This window comes from Equus caballus, chromosome 16 (genome assembly GCF_041296265.1).
Source record: "Equus caballus isolate H_3958 breed thoroughbred chromosome 16, TB-T2T, whole genome shotgun sequence".
Lineage (NCBI taxonomy): Eukaryota > Metazoa > Chordata > Mammalia > Perissodactyla > Equidae > Equus > Equus caballus.
In genome coordinates, this window is record NC_091699.1 from 25,574,082 (window position 1) to 25,597,958 (window position 23,877).

The window sequence follows — 23,877 nt, forward strand, 5'->3', positions numbered from 1 at the left end:
TTAAAAAATCAAACTTTGTCATGAGAAATTGCTTACTATATTCCAAAGTTGTTAAGTTATTTTAGGTGGGTGCTTATTTCCCTTCTTTTCTTTTTCTTCACCAGAAAGCACTTTTTCTGCCATAATTATTATTGAACCTCCTAGAAAAGCGAATTGAGAAGGACGTCATGTATATGAACACATTATTGGGTACAAATATTTCTTGTCCCAACTTGATTCAGAGATAAAAGCATATCATGCTTTGGAATAGCTTACATTTTTTAAGGAATCCCAAATATAAACAAATAATTATATTTTATTTCTAAGTACGGTGAAAATTTTTAATACTAAAGTAAATTGCCTGGAGTAAGTAAAAAATGTACATCTTAGGGTAACTGCAACGTATTTCGTATTTATCATTGTCATCAAGGGGAGTTATTTATAATCTCCATATAAATCACTTAAAAGACACAGCAGTTACAATTCCAAGAGTTAATTTGGAACCTTCTGAGTGTATGTAATCACTGTGAACTTTAAAATTCGAAAGTGTTTAAAACTGTTTTATTAATGTACCATAGATATTTATAAGATCTTAATAATATACATTTTTCTTCTTTCCAAATAAGTCTGTATTAAGAATGTATCTTGCAATGGGGGCTGGAGAGCTTATTTACAGAATGATTTACTTTCAAAAAACTCTCAAAGATTTATGGTTTTATTCATTGTTTAAGTGGCTGAATAGCAAACAGTAAAAAATCATGATGACAGACAGGAAATGGACTCTAGGTTCTGAGACTGGAAACCCTCTGGAACTCAAACCTGCAAGAGATAAAAATAAAGCAAAATATCTTGAGGAAAAAGTAAAATTGCTTTTTAGATTAATTTTTCCTGACTGAAAATGCCTACTTTCCTTAACAACATATTTTAGAACTCTCATTTCACTTACATTCTATTTAATTTAAGGAAGTATCTTTGACCCTCTGTCCTAGGAAATGTGTTTTAAATGTAAAAATGAAAAAGAAAAATGCCTAAGCTGTCCATGTCTGACTAAAGGGTAAATTAGAATTGGCCAACATGGGGTAGCTGATGACTTTTACTCTGTCACAGATTCAGGCAGATGACTGAGTGCTTCTTCTAAAGCAGAAATAATAAATGATTATTACATACTAAATCTGACTGATTGATGTTACTTCCTTGGAACATAGTATTGAGAGGATTTAAAAGTTGTGACTCAGCTGAATATGAATACCATGATTGATTAGTGATGTCTGCCATGAATACGGGAAGAGGGATATATGTACACATGCTTCATATTTTCTGTCCTTGCTCTCAGAAGCCTACAAGTACCCATGGAAAAACATTCTGATTTTTGTGCCAATAGAATGAATCATGCACCAATGACACACAGTTGTGTGTGTTTTTGTCATTTCTTTTTTTTTGAGATTCAAATGAGGAAACATAAAACTTTGTAATATGTGAGCATGTTGCAAATTTGAAGGATTATTTAAAGAAAAATTGATTCAATACCACTTGCTCATAATTGAAAAAGGAAACCCAGACCTTTTGTTTTTTCACCCAACATTTAGACAGGAACTGGAAAGATTCATAGAGCCCAGATTTCATGCTGCAGCTGTCTAGATTCAAAATCTCCAACAGCAATGGTGATTCAACTTACTTGACATTTTTGGAATCCTAATTTCCTCACTGCTGCTTCCATCTCCACCATCACTAACTGTTCTTATTTCAATCAAATAGTCCTCTTCAAATGGAACCAGAAGCTCAGCTGATGTATTGTTTGTTTCCAAAATATGAGTTTTACTCTGTCTGTTTTGCCGGTACAGAATCTGAATAAAATGGTGAATCAAGTTAAATGGACATGTTGCTTTTCTAAGGTTCAGACATTCTTACAGAACACTGTAAGACGTATCTTTATAAATGCTGTACTCCTCGGAAGGAAATATCCAGTCCATGCCTTTTCTTTGAATTTAGTTGTTAAGAAAAAAATTTCCTTTTTGGCCAATGCTTCTGACATGAGAATAGATTTATCTCTATTAATTAAATAGCTTGAGGCTATAATCTTTGGAACTTGCTGTGAAAAGTCACTGGTTAGTTTGGACCCATTTCAAACATCTGAATATATGCATTTGCCTCGAGAGGATGTCTATTACCACTGATGGAAATGATCTGCTCTGGCTATTTGACTATACTCTTGTTAGATTCCTTTTATATTGTTAAAAGATCACATCTTACTGCAACCTAAGCCCTAGAAATTTTATCTGAATATATTCTTTGATCTCATTCTCATCTCACACATATACCATTGTCTTTTGATGGCAAGGGGAGTCACTTGAAGAAAAAACATTACATACTGTAGAATTTTATTTCTTGATGCTCCGTGACACATTACCGACCTCAGCATACAAAACTTTTCAATGAAGAATTTGAAAGCAGCAATGCTGAATATTTTCAAAACATTTTTAAAAAGATTCCTAAGTTTCCACAGGCACAAGATGTATTTCCTATTTGATTGTTACATTTCTGGTTCCTTAGTAACTTACTTGATAGGATTAAATGAGAAACTAAATACTCACCTTGTAACCCAATACTTCAGACTCATTTTCCATGGTTTTTACATGCTCCCAGTTTAGGCATAATTTAGAGTTTGTCAGCTTCCAGGCAATGTTAGCTGGTGGTTGGCTTGGAGCTTTAAAAAGATAATTAAAGATCCAAATGACTATTAATTAGCCTATGTTTACTGTATGACCCCTCAACATGCAAAGGGAAAATAAGTCCTAGATGATTAGCATAGAAGGAGCTAAAATGTTTTCAGAGTCATTTGAAATATCATATTAATTCTAATCAGAGTAAGGAAATTCACTCAAATTCTGGTCATTTGGGAATGTCTGTCTGACAAACTTATGAATTAATAATGACTGGCTGCATGTCCAGTATTAATTTCTTAATCATTTCTGTTTAGTTTGTTTACTTTACCATCTATAAATAGATGGAGGGCTCCATTATCTAGCGTTCCATTCAGCCATCAATCAATGAGCACGTCAGGCAAATTCAGGCTGGAAACCTTTCATATATTTCAACACAGAGATGTCCATTCCTAACAGTCTTTTACTTGTATTAATCACTCCTCTTTGACTGTAAGTAATATAACCAACTCAAGATGTTTTAAGCAAAATCTTAGTAATCGCTTGTGAAAGATATGGGGAATCTCTTGGAACTCATGGCAGAATACAACACGGCCTCAGGAAGGACAAAAGAAAAATGTCAAAAAGCCAAGAAGTTTCTCTTTCTGCTTCTCACACTAGTGTTTGCTGCATGCTCATCTTGCTTAGACAGTCTCTTTGTCATTCTTAGCACATGTGGCAGAAATCATGACTGTCCATCATATCTGAGGTTTGAAACCTCCTCTATTCAGAGATCGTCCAGGCCAGAGTTCCCAAGAGGAAGCTGATGATTGACTTAATTTGGCCATATGTCTATCTTAGCCCAATCAATTGTGGCTAGATAATGAGGAAGATGCGTGTCATTTAATACACACGGAGCTATTAGGAACCCAGCAAAGGGAAAATCATTACAAACTGAGGGATCATCCCCAAAGGTATCTACTCTAAATCCAAACTGTGCCTTTTAGTTCGCTATAATTAATGTCTGGGCAAAAGGTGGTGGGAAATAAGGGAAGATGGATTTAGAATCAACCTTCTAAAGTAATGGATCTGGTCTAACTTGGAAATTTTATACACAAGAAAACAAGAGTCCAGGTTGGGAGGACATTTATCGAAAAGCATGCAGGTAATGAGCTGAGTCAAATCAGAATCCTGGTCTCTTGAATTTCAATTTAGTGTTTCTCCATGACAACACTGCTGTTTCTGAAAGATCTGAGTCCACGTGATTATTTTTCAGATTTAAGAAACTGGAGGGATTAAAAATAATTCAGCTGGAAAGCAGAGGCAAAGATAAAATTACCCAGTAAGATGTTTTTGGCATCTTATATGAATTTGTGAGACTGAATGAACATAATATCTAACTCATCATAACACTGATGGAAATGGAAATGTTTTCTTATGGTCTTTTGACTCAACTGCTATTTAATCTCTTATGTGTCCCTGGAAGTGTCACAGGGTGCCTGACATTGCATTATCATGCATTCCCTTGTTTCCTCAAACCCACTACGATAACACTATTGTTCACTCAGTCCCTTACACCCCAGGTGAGACATGGTAGAGAGACATTTTCCACTATGCTCCCATGGGGCTCAGTTCATATTTTATTATGGATTTATCACATTGAATTATAGTTATTCTTGTTCATGTGTTTCTTTAAATTTCTTGAGGGCATGTGCCTTGTTCAACTCTGTATTACCAACCTCTAGCACAGTGCTTGGCACATAGAAGGCATACAATGCATATATGTTGAACAAATGACTATGTAATAAGATGGCTAAAGAAAAACTACTCAGGGTCCTGTGTCGTTTTCTCAGGTCATGTTAATGATGTACTGGGCTGTGGGCGGATCCATAGGTGACACAATGTGGACAATCCATTCATTACGTTATCCTATAATCAAGGCCCATTGCCATGGCCAAATCTGCAGAAATCCATATGGATTTATAAGTTGGACAGGCCAACTGGATTGACTAAGTCCTAGTATGCCTCCTGACAGTATAAACCCAATCAGGATTAAAGGCCTAAGTGTTTTGCAATTAGTAAGCTCTCAGTGGGTTCTTGTCAAAACATTTATTTCCAAAGGACTGGATGGCAACAATAGTATTTTTGTAACTATTTTCCCTCAACTTATCCCAAAGTGTCATTTCTAATTTCTCAGCAATAAAAAAGTTAATATAAAAATTCTCATGAGGTATCATAGTTTTAACAACTAGTATTCAGTCATGGCACATTTCTTTTATCTCTGTTCTTTAAAACGAAGCACTAACATTAACAATATCATAAAATCAATACAGAGAAAACAAAAATTCACTCCTTTGATGTCACTGGCAGTGATGGATACTGAAATTTTCATCTATTGCTGTGTCTGTTTTGTTTGTTTAGAGAAAAAGTACTGTTTTCATCACTATGAATCCAATGATGAAGCTCCAGGCTGGGAGATAGAAGAATTGCTTTCTACCAACTACGTGGACAAGGAGTTTATGACTATGGCAATGACCCTGAAACGTTTGTATTTGGTTCCTTATTTTCCAAAGCAGAAGTAAGGCATTCTATGGACATAAAAAGAGAAGAGTTCTATCAGGAATGAACTCTTGGTATGAATGGCAAATTGTATAAATTATTCAGCACGCTTTACCTCTCTTGCTAGCTAGAAGGTGGAAAGAGTTGGGCTTTGAAATCAGAGAAACTTGAATCCGTATCCAGTCTCTTCCAAGAGCCCTGGTTTTCCCATCTTTGGAATGAAATAAAATCTCCTAGTTTATAAGATTTTTAGCTTACATGAAATAAAATATGAAACATTGCTCACTTGGTTAGTGGTACATATTATAAAGCTCAATAACTATTAATTCTCTGTTTGGAGAGTAGCAGTCTCCACTGTGGTGTTATAACGTAATCAGTTTTTCAATTGTGCTCAAAGTGGTCTGTGACTAATAATACAATTCCAAAGTTTGCAAACGATTCACTTCTTAAATATAATTAGGGTATATACAAGATTTTCCCTTAATAATATTGCTCTTACTTGGGTTTTTCACCAGCTTTTTGAAAGGCAGATAAAGAGGTAGAGCCTCAGCTAATTATCTGGGAAGTTCTCATGGTCTATTGCCTTTCTTATCTTTGCCCACGAGTGTGACTCCAATGTTAATGTCTTTTGTCTGGTATTGAAAAAAAGTTTCTGAAAGCTGCTCTAGAGGACCTTACTTTAATATGAACACTGTTAATAGTTCTGGTTTCATGAGCTTGATGTATTTGATTAACTGGATTGCAGGTAACTATGATGAAATTGAAATTTCTATTACCTTGAAAAACCAAAGCACTGTCACATGGGTAATATGAAACACATGCCATAGATATTTGTATGGTCAGTGGTAAACGCAACAAACAAGCACTTTTCTATTTTTTAAAAAATTTTTCCAGGCAATTTCCAAAGACTAAATCATTTTCTATTAATCAAATGACAGAGCAACATTAAACTAGCCCTTCACAGCTCTAATGGTTTCCCTGTGATCAATTTTCTGTAGATGGCATTTATATTCAACTGTAGTTCACACTGTGAACTCAATTCAAAAACAACTTCTTATGTTACACTTCTAAGTAACAGCATGGGGTTGACATTTGGGCAAGAGAGAAAGAACATAAGCGCAAGATGAAATAAAAGCTTAATGCTTCCTTTATGTCTAAATATGGATTGATTGCATATTTACAGCGAGAAAAATCCAGCACAGAGTGCTAGTCAGTCAATGTCAGGGGCCAAATTGAACCCAAATTTGCAACACTTTCTGTTTGTGGGTCTGAATACTTCTTTCTACATAAGCAGCGCTTTTGTTTTTCTTTTCCTCTTGGAATTGAAGTACATATTTTTCCCCTTTAGTTGTAAATCTAAATTCCACTTAAGTGATGTCTGGGTAGATCACAGTATATTGGCAGTGGCCCTCAGTTGTCTCTTGAAAATACACATTTTCACTAAGCTATGATACTGTTAACCACAGATCTTTACTTTAAAATAACGATAGGGCCATCATCACCGGCAACAACAATCACAAAGACTTCCGAAGTTTTGCATTTGCTCTGCTTTCTGTTGGGAGATTCCTTTGTTCACCAGCTCCTTTTAATTTTATGTGTCATATCAAAATATGTAGCCTTTTCCATATAGGTGATCCTTTTTATGTATATCTCAGCCTCTTAATCATTTTTTCGTAGTACTTTTCAAAAATAATGGTTATTTCATTTTTTTGTTGTTTTCTTGTTTTAGGTTGACTCCTCTAAAAGAGAAATTGCCTGAAGGCAGAGATCTCACCAAATTTAATCTCCATTAGGCACTTAATCTTGTGCAGAGGTCATGGGAGGCACTATTTTCTTGAGTGATTGAAGCATCCTATTTCCCCAAAAAGGCTCTGTCTTCTGTTTAGCTTACCCAATCAGAGTAGGCAGAGATTTTGGTAAATGTGAGCTCTGCTTTCTCAGAATTTATAATGGATGATCAAATATCATAATGAAAATCTAGACTGTGACAGTATGAACGTGTGATAGATTCAGAATTTTTTGCTGTCACCACAATTCAGAGGTAATCTTGATGTTATCTCAAGGACATGGAAAATCCAAGTTAGATCCCGGGATAGCACTTTGAATCAGAGGTACCTTCAACGTTTCATTAGTCATTTCTCATCTTTGCTTTGGATGTCCTTCCATGACCCTTGAAGAAAATTTTGCAACAAATTTATAAAAAGAAAGACAGTAGCTGTGCTTTCCCACTTTAAGAAATGCAAAGAAAGTGAAATCATCTCTAAAGAAGAAATGTAGTAATACATATTATCACGTACCGAGCTCTCTCTGCATGGCAGCCTCTGGGTCACCTTGGTGTACATTATATCTTTTAGCTCTCATAGCAAACTCTAGAGAAGAGTATCATCATCTCTGTTTTTCAGATGAGAAAATGGGTTCTGAGTTATCAAGTGATTAGACCTGTCACACCATAGTACATGGCTGAGCTAGGATTCACATCCAACCTTCTTTCACTCTGAAGTTCCTTTTCTATTTCTTTCCAACACTGTCTCACAATGAGCCAAAATTATGGGAACACCCAGAAAAATGCAAGCACATTAAGGGAAAACTTATAGATCAGCAGAAAAGACTGTTTACAGGCATGGCAGGGGCATTGCAAACTGAGAGAACACACGATGTCAAACAAATGAATATTAAACTTAGAAGATCAGTAAGTCTGGTGCAGCCAGGGCTAGATGAGGAATGGGACAGAATGTAAGTTTGGGACAGATTGTGAAAAATTTAGTACACTATTTTTTTAGTCTTTGTTCTCTGGAATAAAGGAAACAATGAAATTTTGGAAGGAGAAGAGGGTATGATACCATTTTAGGAAGAAAAATTTCAAGGTGGTTTGAGATTTGTACTAAAGATTTGAGAGTCTTGTGGGAGAGAGAAAATTTAGATGGTTAGAGATGAAGATTATGAGCTAGCACAGTGTTCAAAGGATGGAGAGATTTAGAGAACCCATGTTCATAGTATGTCAGTCTAACAGATGCCACAACAAAAACTTTCTAAACATTTGTTTTCTCATATCTAGGAGTTAAAATACCAAACTCCTTGATTTGTTGTAATAATTAAGTGAGATAATGTATGCAGAAAATGAACACAGTGCTTGGGACATGGAAGTGCTCAATATTTTGTAACAGTGGTTGGCAGAATAAGGGCACCCCAAATGTGTCCAGACCCTCATCCCCAGACCCTGTGGATGTGTTACTTTATATGAAAAAGGGGACTTTGAAGATGTGATTAAGTCAGGATCTTGAGATGCAGAGACAATCCTGGATTCTCCAGGTGAGTTGAGTGTAATCACAAGAGTCCTTAGGAGAGAGAAAGTGAGGCAAGAGAGCCAGTCAGAGGAAATGTGATGACAGAAGCAGAGGGTCAGAGTTAGAAGGAGATTTGAAGATATTGCCCTGCTGGCAGTGAAGACAGAGGAAGGGGTCACAAGACAGGGAATGTAGGTGGTCCCTAGAAGCGAGAAAATGCAAGGAAACGAATGCTCTTCTAGAGCCTCCAAAAAGGAGCACACCATCACCCACACCTTAATTTCCAACAATTGAAATTCATTTCTCATTTCTGACCTCTAGAAATGTATAATAATAGATATGCATTGTTTTAAACCACTAATAGTGGTAATTTGATCAGCAGCAACAGGAGACTAAAGCAATTTTTATTCTTTTCTCACAATGTCAGTGATATAGAATGTTAAGAGAACAAAATTAGAGGTTTGATTGTTACTCAAATACGATGAGATGGAGACTTGTAGAACCTTCTCATTCTCAAGTCCTTGTTGGCTATTTTGATAATGACACTGAAGTTTACAGCTTAGGGAAAACAAATTTGAGAAATATTGAAACAGGGTTGCCATGAAAGAAATTAGGAATTAGGGTTTTTATTTTTTTGACTCAGTCGAGAAAGAAGATGGATGCTTAAAGAAAAACTAAACTTCACATTAACTTTTCTGACTCTCCTCTCAATTTTCTCTCAGTAGATGTATTCTAGCACTACATCCTGGGTAAATTCACTCTTGCTGATTAAACTGTTTTCAAAAGATGCTCCCACTCTTTGATGAGGCTGATCATGTGTTAACACTCAGACAAACAATAATGTTCTTGGCATTTAATCCGAACTTCAGTCATGCCGACTTGAAGAACTAAGTGGGTCAACTGAACAAACCTGATGTTTCCACATCGGAAACAAGTTTTCTGCTTAGACACATAGAATAGGTTAGCACAAACTAACACATGGTTGATTTAGGTTGCATGATGAATCAGTCTAGCAAATTCAGGTTCCAGGAAAAAAGTTACTTCTAAGATTATATATATATATGTATATATATATAAGCATATGTATGTGTGTGTATATGTACGTATGCATATATGTGTATATGTATGAGTGTACATATAAATGTGTGTTTATATATATAGCCTTATTTTTATATCGTATATATATATATATATATATATATATACACACACACACACAGACACACACAAGCACATAAATATATCTTTTTGAAGTAAATAGTTTATTGTTCAGGTCTCAGCCCACCTTAAACTGGTAAATGGGTTACATGTAATAGGAGATGATGTGAATATTGGCTCAACAACTGTACTAAAATATCTGTCAGTTTATTACCATACATATCTGTGATTTTTTCTTAAGTGGGACAGACTGAAAAAGTTTACTGGGGCTATTGTTAAGTGAATAGCAAAAAATAAACTTTGGTAAATAAATAAAATTCATTCATAACTGTCCTGTTCTGTGTGTGGGCATGTTTGTGTGTCTGTTGAAGACTATTCTTAAGGGGTGTGTGGAATTCTTTTTTTTTTATTGAGGTCACATTGTTATAACATTGTGTAAATTTCAGGTGTACATTATTATATTTCAGTTTCTGTATAGACTGCATTATGTTCATCATCTAATTTTTATCCATCACCATACATGTGTGTCCCTTTATCTCTTTCACGCTTCCCCACACCCTTCTCCTCTGATAACTGCTAGTCTGTCTTCCTTATTGATGTGTTTATCTTCCAGATAGGTGTGAAATCATATGGTATTTGTCTTTCTTTGTCTGACTTATTTCACTTAGCATAATGTCCTCAAGCTCCATCCATGTTGTTACAAATGGGACAATTTTGTCTTTTTTATGGCTGAGTAGTATTCTATTGTGTATATATATATATATATACATACATACACCACACCTTCTTTATCGATTCATCTGCTGATGGGCACTTGGGTTGATTCCACATCTTAGTTATTGTAAATAATGCTGCGATAAACGTAAGGATGCATAAGTCTCTTTCAATTTCTGATTTCGTGTTCCTTGGATAAATATCCAGCAGTGGAATAGCTGGATGGTATGGTATTTCTATTTTTAAATTTCTGAGAAATCTCCATACTGTTTCCCATAGTGGCTTCACCAGTTCACATACCCACTGGCAGTGTATGAGGGGTCCCTTTTCTCCACATCCTCCCTCTCCAACCCTTGTTATTTCTTGTTTTGACAATTATAGCCATTCTGACAGGTGTGAGGGGATATCTCATTGTAGTTTTGATTTGCATTTTTCTAATAATTAGTGATGTTGCATGTCTTTTCATGTGCCTGTTGTCCATCTGTATATCTTCTTTGGAAAAATGTGCCTTCCCATCTTCTGCCCATTTTTTGATGGGGTTGTTTGTTTTTTGTTGTTGAGTTGTATGAGTTCTTTATATATTTTGAGAATTAACCCCTTGTTGGATATATGATTTGCAAATATTTTCTCCCAGTTGGTGGGTTGTCTTTTCATTTTGCTGATGGTTTCCTTGACATGCAGAAGCTTTTTAATCTTAGGTACTCCCAATTGTTTATTTTTTATTTTGTTTTCCTTACCTGAGTAGACTTGGTATTTGAAAAGATACTGCTAAGACCAATGTCAGTGAGCATACTGCCTATATTTTCTTCTAAGAGTTTTATGATTTCAGGTCTTACATTCAAATCTTTAATACATTTTGAGCTAATTTTTGTGTATGGTGTAAGGTAATGATCTGCTTTCATTCTTTTGCATGTGGCTGTCCAGTTTTCTCAACACCATTTAGTGAAGAGACTTTCCCATCTCCATTGTATGTTCTTGGCTCCTTTATCAAAGAGTAGCTGTCCATAGATGTGTGGTTCTATTTCTGGGCTCTCAGTTCTGTTCCATTGATCCATATGTCTATTTTTCTGCCAGTACCATGCTGTTTTGATGACTATAACTTTGCTGTATAGTTTGAATTCAGAAAGTGTGATACCTCCAACTTTGTTCTTCTTTCTCAGGGTTGCTTTGGCTATGTGGGGTCTTTTGTTGACCCATATAAATTTTCAGATTCTTTGTTCTATTTCCATGAAGAATGTCATTGGGATTCTGATTGGGATTGCAGGGAATCTGCAGACTGCTTTAGGCAATTTGGAGATTTTAACTTTGTTTATTCTTCCAATCCATGAGCATAGAATATCTTTCCATTTCTTTATGTCATCATAGATTTCTTTCAACAATGTCTTATAGTTTTCAGTGTTTAGGTTGTTCACCTCCTTGGTTAAATATATTTCTAGCTATTTTAATCTTTTTGTTGTGATTGTAAATAGGATTGCATTCTTGAATTCTCTTTCTGCTAGTTTGTTATTGGTGTATAGAAAGGCAACTGATTTTGTATGTTATTATGGACCCTGCAACTTTGCTGTAGTTGTTGATTATTTCTAATAGTTTTCTGGTGGATTCTTTAGGGTTTTCTATATATAGAATCGTGTCATCCACAAATAGTGAGAGTTTTACTTCTTCCTTTCCTATATGGATCCCTCTTATTTCTCTTTTTTGCCTAATTGCTCTAGCTAAAATTTCCAGTACTATATTGAACAAGAGTGGTGAGAGTGGGCATCTTTGTCTTGTTCCCGTTCTCACAGGAATGGCTGTCAGTTTTTCACCAGTGAGTATGATGTTAGCTGTGAGTTTATCATATATAGCCTTTATTATGTTGAAGTACTTTGCTTCTGTATCCATTTTATTCAGATTTTTTATCATGAATAGATGTTTAATCTTGATGAATGTTTTCTCTGCATCTATTGAGATGATCATGTGATTTTTATTCTTCATTGTGTTAGTGTGGTGTATCACATTGATTGATTTGTGTATGTTGAACCATCTCTGCAACCCTGGAATAAATCCCACTTGATTGTGGTGCATGGTTCTTTTAATGTATTGATGAATTTGATTTCTAATATTTTGTTGAGGATTTTTGCATCTACGCTCATCAGGATATTGGTCTGTAATTTTCCTTTTTTGTGCTGTCCTTGCCTCGTTTTGGGATCAGGGTAATGTTGACCTCATAGAATGAGTTGGGAAGTGTTCCATCTTCTTCAATTTTTCAGGAATAGTTTGAGAAGGATAGGTATTAAATCTATGAATGTTTGGTAGAATTCTCCAGAGAAGACGTCTGGTCCTGGACTTTTGTCTCTAGGGAGGTTTTTGATTACTGTTTCAACCCCTTTACTAGTGTTTGGTCTATTCAGATTCTCTATTTTTCCTTGATTCAGTTTTGGGAGGTTGTACGATTCTAAGAATTTATCCATTTCTTTTAGGTTATCCAATTTGTTGGTATATAGTTTTTGATATTATTGTCTTATAAACCTTTGTATTTCTGTGGTGTCCATTGTAATTTCCCCCCTTTCATTTCTGATGCTGTTTATTTGAGTCTTCTCTCTTTTTTTTCTCAGTGAGTCTAGCTAAGGCTTTGTCCATTTTGTTTATCTTTTCAAAGAACCAGCTCTTAGTTTCATTGATTCTTTCTATTGTTGTGAGATTTTTTAATGCTATCTTTACACATTTCTAATCACTCTTGATTTTGCCTGAGATAGAAACTGAATTAAACGCAAGAGTTTCTGTGAGTTTGGTATCTCTCAGTCAGCTAGAGGGAAATGTCTGGGCAATCTTAAAACCACCTGATTGGAGACTTCCATCCAGATTTTCAGATTAACTGAATGAGGCTAGTCTCCAGAAGGACCACAGAAGCAAATCATTCACACAGGTATATGACAATGGTTTCATCGAATTAGTAAACATAGAGTAAAACAGGAAGAGGAAGAGAACTACATCTCTAGCTAGCCAGTTCTTGAGGATCACTCATGCCCCAGTCTATTTAAAGCAGGATTTGTCAAAAGCTGGTTTAAGAATTGTTGGTCCACACATACTCTCTCTTGAAATGTATTGATCCTAGATGCTTTTTGTTCATCTGTTTCTTTCTTCCTTATCAGTTCCATAGCACTTTGTATTTTCCATGGTGCTCTTACAATCAGGCACCTCATTTTTGCCCCACCAATAAGTTCGGAAAATAGTAAGGGCAGAGAGAATTTTCATTTAACAGATAAAGTTAAAGCAGAAAAATGGAATGTCTTGTCTCATTTTAGGTCATGAGTTGGCAATCAACCTAGAATTAGAACACAAGTCTCTCACCGCTGGCCCAGTGATGTGTACATAAGTGGATAATACACTATAATCAAAGGCCTATTATCTGAGATGATTTTTAAGTTCTTTTTGGACATAACAAATATATTTACATGGGAGAAACCTTTATATCACTTGATTTTCAAGCTCTTTTCAACCAGGGATTTTTTTCCAAAACACAGGAGAAATAAGAATACAGCATTCAGGTGCCAGCCCTGTGACCCAGCAGTTAAGTTTACACGCTCTGCTTCGGCAGCCCAGGGTTTTGCCAGTTAGGATCCTGGGCGTGGACACGGCACTGCTCATCAGGCCATGCTGAGGTGGTGTTCCACACAGCTCAACTAGAATGACCTACAACTAGAATATACAACTATGCAGTGGGGGGCTTTGGGGAGAAAAGGAAAAGAAAAAAGAGAAGATTGGAAACAAATGTTAGCTCACCTGCCAATCTTTAAAAAAAAAAAGAGTTCTGCCCTGGATATGATTGTTAAAAGAAAAAAAGAATACAGCATTTATATGCAAGCTCTATTTTTCCTGCTGTTTTAGTAACAGTAAACTCATTTCTTAGTCTTTCTCAAAATTCAGCAATTATACTTGTTACTCTTTTTCATCAGGATTCAGAGACCAAAGAATGTATTTTAAAAAGCTTATTAACAAATAATTTATGTTCACCTTCAATATATAAGGAAGATATAAATAGTATGCAATCATAAAAAGTACATATTGTAACTACTGCTAAATAATATCTGATCAAACTTTTCCCTATTTATTACTGTGTCTCATAGTTTGGAATATTTGTACAATGCAATCCCAGACTCAGCTATAGGACAAAGGCAGCAGCAATCAACTATTCATCCTTTACTTAGTAGGTCCTGCCTATGTGAAAGAGACCTGGTTGATTATTAAAGGAGATAAAAAGAAGCAGAAAAGTTAATTCTTGGACTTCAGGGGCTTCAACATAAAGTTCAGTGATAAGATATCCTAGAAAGAACGATCTGGATTTCTGACAGTGTTAGGATCACATCAGAGTCTGTTCTAGGACTCAAAACGATAAACAAACCAAAACAAAAACAAAAGACCATTTACTAAGCATTTACTAAAGTAATATAGTACATACTTTATCTCTTCAATTTAGAACAAAGCCCTGAGGGAACCAGGTACTACTTTTTGCTCATTTTACAGATGATGATGTTGACACTGAAAGATTAAATAACCACCTACCATTTCGAGAATGGGAGGTCAGGTGTTGAACTCACGTTGGGAGAAGGCATCAAGAGTCTGTGTTCTTAAACATTACACTCTTACATCTTTCATCTATATACTCAGAATATTTCCTCTTTTGGAATTCCATAAAGATCAAAACAGTTTATTTTGTTACCAGAAAATTTCAATGATTATCCGTATTTAAGGGACAAACCAACCGACCAAATAAAGGAATCAGTAAAATGACGAGGTGGGAGGAATGAAAAGGAGATTGAGCAAAGTAATGGTTCTATTCATGGATGAATCCTGGTTCCTGCAGTGGGATGTGTACTTACGAGACTTTTTGGTGGTAACGTTGACTGGGGGGCTTGAGGGCCCTGTCCCAGCAGTGTTGTAAGCTCTCACGGAAGCAAAGTAGACAGTGTTAGCTTTCAGCCCTGTGATGTTTTTGGTTGTGACATTTCCGCTCACTCTAGTTTTACCAATCATGGATTCCTTGGAGTCATCTGTCCAGTATAAGACCTGGTGATTAAAAACAAAGAACATGCAATTCATTGTTTCCCAACAACTATCACCCACACTGGGATGTGGGAAGAAGACAGGAGCAGAAATGGCAGAATATTTTCGAATTAAAATAGTTATACAACAGCAACAGAATAATCAAAGTCTAATATTCATAGAGAAGAAATTTAAAAAGTTACAAATTCACAATGGAAACTAGAGACCTTGGTTTAAGGAGGTTTAGAATTAAACTTTCATTCTAAAATAAAATAAACCATGTTACCCATTTTGTGAATCATTGGATTTACAAGTTAAAGGTACAAGAAGTGATGAATGAGTCTCACCCCTTAACTTTGTGAGAATGAACGCCCATATATGTGAAGTGATTTGCCTCATTCTATATAGAATATGAATGACAGATTTAGAAGAATCTAGGATTTTTCTATCTTTTCCAAGATAACTAATTCTTTTCAAGTTGTGCTCCAATTCTCAGAGCAGATTTACCAGTGAAATTTTTCTATGGTTTAAGATCTTCGAGGACTAGATGTTTACTTCTCCCCAAAAACAAATATCATTGCGATTTAAATAATTAAATAATATAAGCAACTGATCACTTTCTAAATGCTAACATTTGTCATTTTGCTGGTTAAAATCACCTGGAAAATGAGTGGGTAAAGAAGATGTGGTATATATGTGTGTATACATATATATACACACATATATATGTATATGTATATATATATATACACACACACACAATGGAATACTACTTAGCTATAAAAAAGAATGAAATTTTGCCATTTGTGGCAATGTGGATGAAACTTGAAGGCATTATGCTAAGTGAAATAAGTCAGATGGAGAAAGACAAATATTGTATGATTTCACTCTTACGTGGAATCTAAAAAAAACAAAACAAATAAACAAAATGAAAACAAAAACTCAAACTCAAACTCATAGAGAACAGATTGATGGTTACCAGAGAGGAAGGAAGCTGGGGGTGGGCAAAATAGGTGAAGGGTGTCAATTGTGAAGGACTGTGCCAGATTTTGCTGATGATTCCTTTATAGTGTATACAGATGTCAAATTATAATATTATATAGTTGAAATGTACATAATATTATATACCAATTTTACCTCAACAAAAAAAAAAGGAGAAAAAAATCCACTGAAAAGACCCCTCCACTAATGCCCCTCTCTAGCATTAGACATATATTATTAAATACTAAGAACAAGGTTAGTGGTATAAGACTGTTAAACAGGAGCTATTGTGCAGTTAGCTGGCATGTTCATAAGGAAAAGTGAAACTAATGTGGATTACCTCATAGCCCAGCACTCTTCCAGTGTTTCTATTCCAGGCAATAGCATTCCACGAAACCTCCATTTCTGAAGCAGAAAAACTTTGGACAGAAGTTCCCCTTGGTGCTAGCTGAGGTTCTACCATCCAGAGAAAGACACAACTATCTTCAGCAGAGTGGTTCATGGAAAATGAATGCAAGATACTCATACAGTCTCAAGGAAGACCAGGCTGACTGCAACTTACCGTCTTCCCCAGAGTAGACAATGGACACGGTACTCAGTGATCCTTCTCCTTCCTTATTGTACACACCCACTTTGACTTCAAAGGGAGAGAGGGGGATGATGCTTTCGTTTCTGTAAACAAACCTTGATGATTCCACAGATGGCACTCTTTCCTTGATCCAGGTTGTTGAGCCAACTGGCCGCAACATGATGATGTATCCAAATTCCTCTCCGTTCTGTAGTTCTTCTGGAATTGACTTGGGCAGAAGTGATCAATCACTGAGCATTTACAAAAATATTTTATAGAGCTATTATAATGTTTATTGATTATTTACCTTATCTTTTATAGAGACAATCATGGATATTTACCCTGTTTAATGAATTGTTGAAAAAAATACTTTTATTTGGAATGCCAATTAGGAAAATGATCCCAATTTAATATGCTCAGATAAATAAATTAAAATTTTAAATGGAAATGTAAAACAGGTTTTACATGTTTATACCTGTTGCCATGGTTGTTCATGAGTTGTGATAATAAAATGGTTTAGAAGATTGCAAGATTTTATAAGTTAAAACACAATTTTGATATGAATTTTTTTTTTGAGGAAGATTAGCCCTGAGCTAACATCTGCTGTCAATCCTCCTCTTTTTGCTGAGGAAGATTGGCCCTGAGCTAACATCCGTGCCCATCTTCCTCTACTTTATATGTGGGACGCCTACCACAGCATGGCTTGCCAAGCAGTGCCATGTGTGCACCCGGGATGCGAACTGGTGAACCCTGGGCCAACGGGCCAGTCCCTTTGATATGAATTTTTAAACTCAGCACAAAATTAACTTATTAACTATTTCAAGGCTAACTATGTTTTCCTTTCACAAAACTTTTCAACAAATTCTTGTAAGATACATGTAATATAATTTTTGCATAATAACATTTGCTTTAAGGCATATAGAGTGTTACTCAAACACAAAAGTATAAAGGACCTCTGAGTATTCTTTAAACATACACCTTCATTAGTAGTAACATTGGTGTGTACTTCTCCCAACATTAAAAAAAAAAAAAACTTTCCTAATTCCCACAGACAACAAGTTCTTTAAGATTCATTTAAAACCTGAACTTATTAAATTTACAAAACAAAAATAGATACAAGCTCCCCAGAACTCTACAGATATTAAAAATTATAAATAAACACATAAAATAAAAACATGAAAATAAATTTGCCTTGAATTTAGACAAATATCCCACCTGTTTATAAGAAAGTTGTATTTAAAAATCTATGGAATTTATTTAGCTCTTCCGAAGGAAAATACTTTTCTCTTCCTTTATTTCTCTTTCTAAGTAGTTTCATAGACTAATAAAGGCATACTGAGTAGGACATAGTGTTTGAGCCTCTCATGACCATAATTCCGTTTGTAAGGTTTTCCCTATCCATAGGTATCCATTCATTGTATCACATTATCCTGTGACTTGGACCACATTTACTTACCCAGCAATAGGAACCAGAACCAAAGATACCACCTTGGTCACTATCTATGAGGTGTTCTTGTGCATAATCTCTGTATTCTATAGTGACTAATACACCCAATCAATTCCTTTCCCCTACAGAGTTTGAATATGAAACATAGGTATGCAAGGGTAATAATAGATGAACATAGAGCAGGCAATAAGTAGAAAACATACAGTCATAGGGCCACTGAGGCAGTGGAAGCTAAGGGAAATTGAAGCTATAAATTATATAGAGAAGAGATAAAATTTAGCTGTTAACTAGGTAGAAAATTGGAAGTAAAGGAAATGGGAAGAACTGAGGACTGTTGGAGCTAGGGCTGGATTACCAGAGTAGCTGATGGCAGACTATGGTGCTCAGAACAGCGATGAATAATGTGTCAGTTCTTCATTTGACCTGCCTGCTTGGTTACTGAGACTTTTTCCCATGCTCATTACTTCCCATGTAGCTTTAAAATAAATCCCCATTAATCAAGATGACCTGAGCTGGTGTCTATTTCTTGCCATGTGGAACAGTCTAACAAATACAGACAGTGACGGGAGGAAGAAAAATATAGGTCCTGAAATCTGAGGAAAGGAAATGCTTCCTTGAATGAACATTTCTCTTTTACAGGGAGATCAGAATTAAATCAGTTAAGTTTGAGTGGTATGGAAGAGATTTCTGAGAATTTAAGCTATTTACTAGAGCATTTGATTTATTTTTGATGTTTCTCTGATGTCAGATTTAATCAAGATGTTTGGTTCATCTAAGAAAGTGGAGAGAGGACTTTTGTTTTTGTTAGTCAAGTACAATTAGTGTTTCTCATGGTGTTCCCTTCACAAAGATCTGAGTCCAATATGTTCAGTTTAGAGGGGAAAAAAAAGGAGACTTATTTAGGTTCTTACTCCTATTCTTTTCATATGGGCAGAGAGCCAAATGATGGAGAAATATATACAGCTATTTAAGATGGCCAGAAAGAGTTTTCTTTTTTAAGCACAGAAGTGGTCAGTAGAATAAGGAAATTCAGGGATTCTTCTAATAATGAAATCTATTAAAATTGATAAAGGCTGGTAATACAATTTTCAACCACAGTGTCTGTAACAACTAGATCTTTAGTATAGACCAAGAGTCAGCATACTATGGCCTTTGAACCAAATCTTGCCTGCAGCCTGGTTGTAAAAGTAAAGATTTTTGGGAACAAAGTCACATGTGTTTGTTTACATATGGTATATGATATATCACTTTTGAATGATAATGGCATGACGGAAAAGTTGTGAAAGAGACTATGAGACCCCACAAAGCTGAATATTTTCCATGGCTGGCCCTTTACATAAAAAATGTATCAATTCCCAGTATAGGCTTTTATCTCTTACTCTATAGTACTTTATCCTATACACCTAATTTGATAATCATATATATGAGATAGTCAACTCAAGCACCTCAAACTTGGAAGTATTTGAGAGTACGAATTATGATAAGATATGAATAAAGAAACCCTTAAAAAAGGAATTAGCAATTACCACATTCCAAAAGTCAGATATCATGTTTAGGTTATTGGAAACAAAACAAACCAAAACAAATAAACACAAAATAGAGATTACTGTGGCACTGGAGAAAACACAGGGAGGACGTTTCTTTCAGGCAGATTATACCACAGTGTGTTTACATGAGCAGCAATCTGGGATAACCAGTAAAGCTGTCACTTAGAAACCATAATGGTGGATTCTGACTGAATTTACAAAGGTCGTTGGATCCACATTAGTTTTGAAAGCCCAGAGGGTACTATTTCATCCATACTAGCAGTGACATTGGCCAGGAATAGTCTCTCTACCCTCGGGTTCTTTTTCCAAACATAGTTTAGACAAACTATGATGGTGCCTTTCCTGACCTCCTTCCAGGCTGGGTTAAGACTGCCCTGTTCTGTTGGCCTCTGAGCATTCAGACTTTTGTAAAATGCGTTTTTGTACCCCCACTGCTTGCATCAGAGTAGCTACTCATTATTGTTCATTGAATTGATGGAGTTACTACATGCCTTCTGTTGGCTTGAACTAGTATGCATCTCCTCCTAAATACATATAACTTATTCCTTAAAGAAGTTTGAGCACTAGAAGAATTTGGCTCAGTAACTGTGTGTACGTGATGCCAAATGTGAATGAAATGGGAAATTGCATCCATTAATGGAGTTTCTGCAAGCATCTGCATATCTGATATCCCAAGGAAAAACACACAGAAGAAATGACTTTAATTTTTTTAAAATAGAGGTCAGCTTTCTGTAGAGGGCTAGCTAGTAAATATTTTAAGCATTGGGGGACATATGGTCTCATGCAACAGCATGACAGCAGCAATATGTAAAACATACAAGAATAGGTATGGCTGTAGACAAATTTGTGTATTAAAACAAGCAGCAGGGCAGATTTGGTCCTTGCTTAAATGAAAAGGACACTATAAATCATGTAAAGATTTTTTTTTTGGTTATTCACATCATCTCTATTTAAAAATACTATACATAGGATTTCCCATCCCCCTCATATGTAGACTATGTACAAACAATTTTTTACCGACCTTTAGTAATTTCTGATCATGGAGGAGAAAAAATAAGGTATGAAGTCAGGCAAAACTCCCCATACACTATGATGAAAGGTCTATGTGGCCTTCAAAGAACATTGAAACCTAAACAGCCTACTCCCCAACACACGAAAGCAATTCACTTGTCGACTCACTTGAGAGTCAAGGCTACTGTGGGAAATGTGTTCAGAGGATTGGAATAATTTGATTGGCTTACTACTGAAGGCAGAAACACAGGGACTCTCGCCCTCCCTGAACCATGGCATCACATAAGGACAACTGGAATTCTAATTTAGAACAAAATAGAAGAGCATGGAGTGAGAGCCCTGTGACCAAATGCTACTTTGCCCACCACCTATATCACATTTCTGAGTCTCCATCCATTTTCTTATCTGAAAGAGGCATTATGCACCTCCAAGCATTGGGGTGAGGCCTGAATGACATGAAATGCCCACTGCAGCGCCTGAAGCCCTGTAAGTGCTCCACATGTGAAGCCCTCTCTCCCTCAGGCCTCTGAGAGTTCCATCTCTCTTAATACACATCTTTCCACCCAACATGTACTTAGCCAGGTCACACTACCTTCCAGGCACTGTGCGGGGCCCATAATGTCTACGTGAAACTAGACATCCAGAAGAAAGGAAGACTTTTATAACAGCTGAACCTGGTTTCTGGCTCTGTCATTTAGAACCTTGAGAAAACAATATCTCTGTGTCCCAATTTCCTCTCACATAAAGAGGATTTAATACTACTATACTCTCTATCTTTAATGGAATTTTGTGAGGAATAAAATGGGCCATATATATAAAAGGTCTTTTACTACTATAAAACCATTTACAGATGCAGTGAATTACACTTATTCAACAACATGGTTTCTCAACTTCGGCATTATTGACGTGTTGGGCCAGATAATTCCTTGTTGTGGCGGACAGTCCTGTGCATTGTAGGATGTTTAGCAGCCTCCTGGCCTCTACCCAGATGCACCTCTCCCCTTAATTATAACCATTCAAACATGCCCTCAGACATTGTAAAATGTCTCCTGAGGGTTGAAATCATCCCCACCTTCCACTGAAAACAACTCTACTAGATATCAGCCTTGATGGTTTTTAATTCAAACATCCATGGCTATCATGTTCTTAGGTGCAATATTAAAATGTGGAAGGAAATAAATATTTTTTATTTATGAAAGTTATCACCAAAATGTCAAAAATGCATACACTGGGCAATGAAATAGGGCAGGGCTCTTTTATCAGTTACAGCTGAGGCTCCAAGCTGATAACAAAGGCATGAAGTGCCATGCATTCCAAAGAGAGACATCAATCCATTTACATAAAGGGCTGCCTGGTAAAACTTAGCCTATCACCCACGACAAATGTACATAAAGGGAGTGCTAGTTTGCTTAGGGAGAGATTAATTGGAAAATATTTCTTTTGAGATAGTTATAGAAAAAGCTGTGCATTCCCACCCCTCCAGCAAAGGGAAGTAAAGGGATTCCTTCTTACCCATCACCTCACCAGGTGAAGAGGCTTCAGAAAGAACCGCACAGTATGTGTTCTCTGGAATTTGGGAGATGTAGGTTCTTTTAACAGACAAATTCCTAGAAACTTCTAAAGAGGAGAGAGATCTGGACAGCGTATGGTGGCAGAGCGAAGAGAGAGGCTAGGTGGGCATGCAGTGCACTCCCAGTAAACCTGGAGCAAAGGTGTGTGTTTGCTCAGGGCAAGTGTGGAACCCCTGCAGGGATGCTGTCCATGAGCAGCCTTGGAGGGGACTCTATTCACAAAGACCACCTAGAGTAGGGAGAGAACCTCCACCAGAAGAGGCTGGACGTGGACCACAAGAGTTCGGGAACTGAGGAGATTTTCAGCAGCCAGTTGGGCCTGCACCCAGGAATTGCCACTAGAAGTGTCAGTATGGGATCTTCTGGATGTCTCACTTCCTCCAACCAAAAAACAAAACAAAACAAAAATACAACTACCATATGAAATAGCCAGCATCTGATCATTTGCCATTCGTGGACTACACCCAAGTCCAATTACAAATGTACCAGCAATCAGGACCTTTTCTATCCCTTTTCTCTTCTCCCAACCACAATCTGCTACAACAGTGGAGAGGCTAGAGGTAAGCTAGTAAATGTGGAAGGAGACATTGAACAGCAGAATAGAGAAAAGGTAAGGAACTGACCGGTCAGTCTCTTTTACTCTCTAGAATTCCTAGGACAAGACAGGCCTGAGCTAGTGGAAATGAGACACCTTACATTGGAGGAAAGTCTAAAGTTTATGATAATAAACTAGGCTGAAATTTTTAATAAGTACAAAAATGAGCTTATATGTTAACACTTAAGAATAATGACCATAAAAGCTATTCCATCCGCCTAAGCTTTCATCTAGATTCAGGGAAGAACAAGTTGGAAAGATTTAATGAGCAATGACAGGAAAAGAATTGTTTTCCCCTGCACTCTACTGAGCCTAACTCATGCACAATAGAATTGTTTCAGAAGTAATAAATAAAATAATTTCTAGTTCATCAAGTAATAATGAAAATGCTATTGATCCACCTTCAATAGACGTTGAAGTTTTTTTTCTTATATCTGGGAGAAAATTGTACTGAGTTAGTCATACTCTCTCACTCTAATGCAAATAAAAGTGTCTAATACCCCCTCTAAATAATGTATCATCGGGAGTCTTTCACATCACGTATTTTTATATATTCTCAATAGTGATTAAATAAATCTTCTTTTTGTTTTTCAGGATTCTTCCTGGGCAGCTAAATCTTTTTCCTTCAAAATGACTCAGTTGGACAGAAAATTACCTCCCACGTAATGACGAGTTCAGACCGACTTCCTCCACCTCCATTGATATTTGTTGGTGCCACGACCGGGACTAAAAGCAACCAAAAGAAATGTGGGATAGCAATTATTAAAGTACGTTTTCATCAGGAAGAATTTTGTTTTTGAAT

At 36.2% G+C, this 23,877-nt stretch overlaps 1 protein-coding gene across 5 annotated transcripts in view; it reads right to left on the reverse strand.

The window, feature by feature from the left end:
- Positions 1–518: 518 nt before the first annotated feature.
- The window catches only part of CNTN6 (contactin 6), a 295,621-nt gene continuing 272,262 nt past the window's right edge, over positions 519–23,877 (reverse strand). For all 5 annotated transcript variants that reach the window (XM_014731452.3, XM_070238578.1, XM_023620065.2 and 2 more), the window contains 7 exons: positions 23,731–23,801; positions 16,899–17,133; positions 16,677–16,792; positions 15,193–15,379; positions 2,571–2,683; positions 1,655–1,823; positions 519–798 (listed from right to left, as the gene is read on the reverse strand). In XM_014731452.3, the coding sequence (XP_014586938.2) occupies positions 695–798; positions 1,655–1,823; positions 2,571–2,683; positions 15,193–15,379; positions 16,677–16,792; positions 16,899–17,133; positions 23,731–23,801 (995 nt within the window). In that variant the 3' untranslated portion in view covers positions 519–694. The remainder of the gene's footprint in view (positions 799–1,654; positions 1,824–2,570; positions 2,684–15,192; positions 15,380–16,676; positions 16,793–16,898; positions 17,134–23,730; positions 23,802–23,877) is intronic.